This window comes from Beta vulgaris, chromosome 9, assembly GCF_026745355.1.
Source record: "Beta vulgaris subsp. vulgaris cultivar EL10 chromosome 9, EL10.2, whole genome shotgun sequence".
Lineage (NCBI taxonomy): Eukaryota > Viridiplantae > Streptophyta > Magnoliopsida > Caryophyllales > Amaranthaceae > Beta > Beta vulgaris.
The window spans coordinates 3,006,345-3,011,577 of record NC_079210.1 but is presented as its reverse complement, the minus strand read 5'-3'; the positions used below and the strand labels follow the sequence as shown (position 1 = coordinate 3,011,577).

The window sequence follows — 5,233 nt, the reverse complement described above, 5'->3', positions numbered from 1 at the left end:
ACTCATTTTGACAAGTCAATTATTCTAATTAGGGAAAGAATTTTTTGTTTTTGTTTTGGCAATTTAGGGATGTAATTGAGATTGACTATTTTTCAATCATAACATACAACTTTTAAGAATCAAACAAATATAATAATAAAAATTATTACGTCTCCAATACTATTTTCCAGCTTTGATTCCGTTTGTTGAATTTAGCTAAGCTAGTTGCAACTCTCATTGAATTCTTAATAAAGTTTTGATTCTCCCAAAGCTATATATAAATGCCAGATCTCAGTTATCTAGCTGTATAATTTTATCCTGAGTTAGACTTGGTAGTATAGCATGTAATAAACAGTTCCTTCATGTTTACTTATCATCTAACACCAATGGCTAACTTTATGAACTTAGCCTTCACATTTCTTATGCATGCTCTTCTACCTTCATTGATCAGTATTATTGTGTTATTAGTACTACATTGTAGGAAGAAATTCCGATGGTTGTACAACAACGACGGCGACGACGAAATTGTGCCTCCAGGGGAGCTAGGACTCCCCTGGATCGGCGAGACAATTGAGTTCTACAAAGCCTTGCAGAAGAACAGGTACTTAATTTGTTTGAAATATTAGGGTTATACCAACTCTTGTTTCTTTAATTTAACAAAACAAAAACCACATGTATATACTCCCTCCGTTTCTTAAAGATTTTCCCTCTTTTCATTTAAGTGCATTTACAAGAAATCTTCTCTCTTTTACTTTAGAATTTTTTCCCCTTTTTACCCTCTCATGTCCCTATCATATGATCTACCACAATAGTATTAATTCAATTTTACTCCCTTTCTCCTACTTTAACCCTTTTTATTTGTTTACTTATCTTAACCCCTTTCTCTCCTACTTTACCCATCCCACACCTCACACAATGGATCTTTCTTGATATTTGTAGGAACAGTAACAAGGAAGATCTTTAGGAAACGGAGGTAGTATATATATATGAACTTGTGTATTGTATTAGAATCCTCTTCATTTATTTTCTATAGAAAAACGTCATTTTCATTTCATGCATTCTCAATCATTGATTGAGAAAATGGATCATCCTTTTGTGTATAGTTTAAGTTTCAAAAGTTACATGTACCACTATTGTTTTGTTTTTGTTATAAACCAAGGTTGTTCGAGGATTTCATTGCTCCAAGGATACAAAAACACGGCAAGACCTTCAAGACAAGGCTGATTGGGTGCCCAACGATTGTGGTAAATGGAGCCGAAGCTAATCGATTCTTCCTATCGAACGAGTTCAAGCTTGTGGTTAGCTCTTGGCCTTCTTCTTCAGTTCAATTGATGGGAAAAAACTCTATCATGGAGAAGACTGGAGAAAAACATCGGCTAATTCGATCAATCTTGGCTCCATGTCTTGGAAACGCAGGTCTAGAAGCTTTGGTTCCTAAGGTTTGTGAGGTGATCAAGGCTCATTTGCTCAAGAATTGGGGTGGTAACAACAATAGTATTATCAATGAAGAAGAAGAAAAGATCATTCCCTTGTATAAAACCGCGAAATTCTTGACTTTCAAAGTGATTTGTGAGTGTTTGTTGGAGATGGAAGCGAAAGAGGAGTTGTTCGAGTGCTTCGAGAGGGTACTAGAAGGCGTTTTCGCCCCGCTTGTGAACGTACCAGGAACGAGTTTTTGGAGGGCTAAGCGAGCCAGGGCGAAGATTGAGAAGGTGTTGGTTAATGTGGTGAGGAATAAGAGGAAAGATATGGAGGAAAAACAACAAGAATTAGGAGATGAAAGTGAAAGTGAAACATTGTCGTCATTGTTGTCGAGGCTTGTTGGTGCGTTGATTAGAGGTGAAATTACTGAGGTTGAAGTGGTTGATAATGTGGTTTTGCTCATCTTTGCAGCTCATGATACTACTTCTTTTGCCGTTGCTATGACATTTAAGATGTTAGCTCATAACCCGCATTGCTACTCTTTGTTGCTTCAAGGTATGATACTATCCCCTCCGTCGCATAATATAGTGCCTACTTCATTTTTGGTGGGTTAAACTTTAAAATCTTTGACCGAATATTCTCATTTGTATATATAAAAATATATATTCATGTGGGATCTTGTTAGATTCGTCTCAATGTGTAGTTTCATAATATCAACTTTTTATATTTTTTTATTAATACATGATATTAAAGGTCAAAGTTACGTCTCGGAGACTGTATGAAAAAGAAACCAACACTATATTATGGGATGGAGGAAATAGTAGTATTACCCTTAAACTAAAACTGTAATTTTTTTATATTGTTTTTCTTTACTATTGACATGGTCAAAATACGAAAAACTTTGATTTCTTTAGTGATATAGACTATAGGTAAACAAAGACTATCACGCATTCACGTGGCAACTTGTTTGATCTTTTCAATTAATTTTTATTACTAATACGTAATTAAAGATATTGGTGTTGAAGATTTGCATTACGTAAATTTACTCATATTGGTTGGTAATTCTAGCAATCCAAGTAAAATTCTCTGATCTTACCAAAATTAGTTTATATTTATTGTTAATTGTGCTGTTTATGCAGAACATAACGACATTAAAGCTAACAAAACAAAGGAAGCAGAGAATCTGACAATGGAGGATGTTATGAGGATGAAATATACATGGCAAGTAGCTCGTGAAAGTATAAGACTTTGTCCTCCAATTTTTGGGTCATTTAGAAGAGCCATATGTGATATCAAGTTTGATGGGTTCACCATTCCTAAAGGATGGAAGGTTTGTCCTTTCTACTCAATATGAAATTTTAAAATCAGTTTAGAAGGTTATGCAGAAATTATTATGTTATTTTTGTATCATAAGATCGGTGGTAGAGCATTATCAATTTATCATACAAAAATTATTGGAGTAGAGTTATCCTAGGTTGCACATAGACGGATACAGGTACGGGTACGGGTGCGGATTCGGGTGCGGGAACAGAAAACGACAAGATTTTGAAGTTTTAGGAAAGGGTATGCGTATCCATAGAGAGTACGTATCGTATCGAGTACGGGTACGAATACGTGACCGAGAAGAAGTACCCATGTTATATACCCCCTCCGTTTTTTTTAGATGTAACATTGGATTTTTCACATTTGCCGAGGCACAACTTTGACCGATAATATCTCCAATTGTATAAAAGTAAAAATCATAAAAAATATATCTTTGGAAAGTGTATACCGTGACGAATCAAACAAGATCCCACATGACTATATTTTTTCTTATGTATAAATAACAATTAGTGGTCAAAGTGTAATGGATGAATAATGCCCAAAATCAATATGTTACATCTAAAAAAACGGAAGGAGTAAGTGTTATCAATTGTATACTTGGAAATTTAACCTAACTAATACCCCATACATGTTATTGTGAGAATCTTACTGACACTATATGAAATGCAATTGTATTTCAACTTGTTCTTTTAGTTTAGAAAACGCAAAGTTTTGACTTCGTATAGTATGAGAGAGAGAGCGCGGATATTATGACTTTTTCACAAACATAGGTGTATAGTATGACTGATAAAACCTGAACTGAACATTTAGGGTCTTGAACATAATTATTGCATCTTAGACCCGAAGAAAATAGTCGAACCTAAATTTGATGTAAAAGACTAAAAGAAACATGCCTTCAACCCGAATAAACCCCAGCCTTAAATCGATCCATACTTAAATTTAGACTCGTATTGTTCATGAATTTACTCTACTTGAAAATTGAAATCAACCTCTAGACAAAGTTTAATACTTCCTCCGTTCCATAATAAGTGAAACATAGGGATTCGGCATAAGATTTAATAAACATCACTTTCAAAAGCCAAAAAGTCATAAAATACCTTTTTCGTTATCAAAAGGAGGAGAGAGAAAAGCAAACCACACAAGTTTGTGATGGGTATTCTTGTCATTTTATAACTTTCTTTTTTCCATTTAAGGTATGTTTCACTTATTTTGAAACGTTCTAAAATAATAAGTGTTTCACTTATTATGGAACGGATGAAGTAGGTAGTATGGATTGGACATGAAATTAAAGTCTCCTCTTGATTTAAATGCAGGTGTTATGGACAGCTTATGGGACACATTTGAGTGAAGAGTATTTCAGAGACCCCATGAGATTTGATCCAAGCAGATTTGAAGAGCCCATATCACCATATGTATATGTTGCATTTGGAGGGGGGCCAAGGGTGTGTGTTGGCTACCAGTTGGCTAAGCTCAATATCCTCATCTTCGTGCATTTGGTTGTCACTTATTATAATTGGTCATTGGTTCAACCAAATGAACCCATTGTTATGGATCCTCTTCCATTCCCTTCACAAGGGATGCCCATCAAAATTTCTCCTAAAACTTGCTAACATGATTAAATTAATTGGGAAATTTAATTCTTTTATTTTTGTTTATATGACCTCACGAAAAGATATATATTTCTTCCGTTATGAAATAAATGAAACACTTTTCTTTTTTATATAAGATTTTTTTGATAACTGTTTCACTTGTTATTTCAAAGCAGATGAAGTATATACAATATATATATATGTACACAAAATTATATTCATTCACATATCTTGTGTATTGCCTTTGATTATTTTGCATACTAATTAAACTAGTTGATATATGTATATTGTAAAGTGAAGATTAGTAAAATGTATGAATGAATTTATCTGATAATCAAATGTGGCCAGATAATGCACGACGTGTTTGGTGCACTCATTCAAGCAAAAGTCAACGGCTTCCCTATATCTTGGATTCCTTTTGTCCGGTTCACGCTCCTGGAATTTAGCGTTTGAGTATAAGCGTCAATTATGTAGCCTAATTTTGAAGCATCACTTGTAAGTTGTATAATACTCCCTCCGTCCCATAATATAGTGCCTATTTCATTTTTGGTGGGTCAAACTTTAAAATTTTTGACCGAATATTCTCATTTGTATATATAAAAAAACATATTCATGTGGGATCTTGTTAGATTCGTCTCAATGTGTAGTTTCATAATATCAACTTTTTATATTTTTTATTAATACGAAATTGAAGATATTAAAGGTCAAAGTTACGTCTTGAAGACCGTGTAAAATAGAAACAAGCACTATATTATGGGACGGAGGGAGTACTATAATGTTTATCAACTTTGCCTAGGAACTCAAATGATAGCCTCGCCTAGTTCTCATCCTTGTTAGATTAGTAAAGAAAACTCTTCTTAGATACCTCGTTGTGACTTGTGAACCACATAGAAGAAAGTCAAACTAATGAGCCAACAAAA

At 34.0% G+C, this 5,233-nt stretch overlaps 1 protein-coding gene across 1 annotated transcript; it reads left to right on the top strand.

Annotated features, from left to right (window-relative positions):
• Window positions 1-313: 313 nt before the first annotated feature.
• Window positions 314-4,473, top strand: LOC104884963 (taxadiene 5-alpha hydroxylase). Its single transcript, XM_010669669.3, has 4 exons — window positions 314-580; window positions 1,139-1,956; window positions 2,541-2,731; window positions 4,038-4,473. The coding sequence occupies exons 1-4, from the start codon at window positions 342-344 to the stop codon at window positions 4,332-4,334; spliced, it is 1,545 nt and encodes a 514-aa protein (XP_010667971.2). The 5' UTR covers window positions 314-341; the 3' UTR covers window positions 4,335-4,473.
• Window positions 4,474-5,233: the final 760 nt, after the last annotated feature.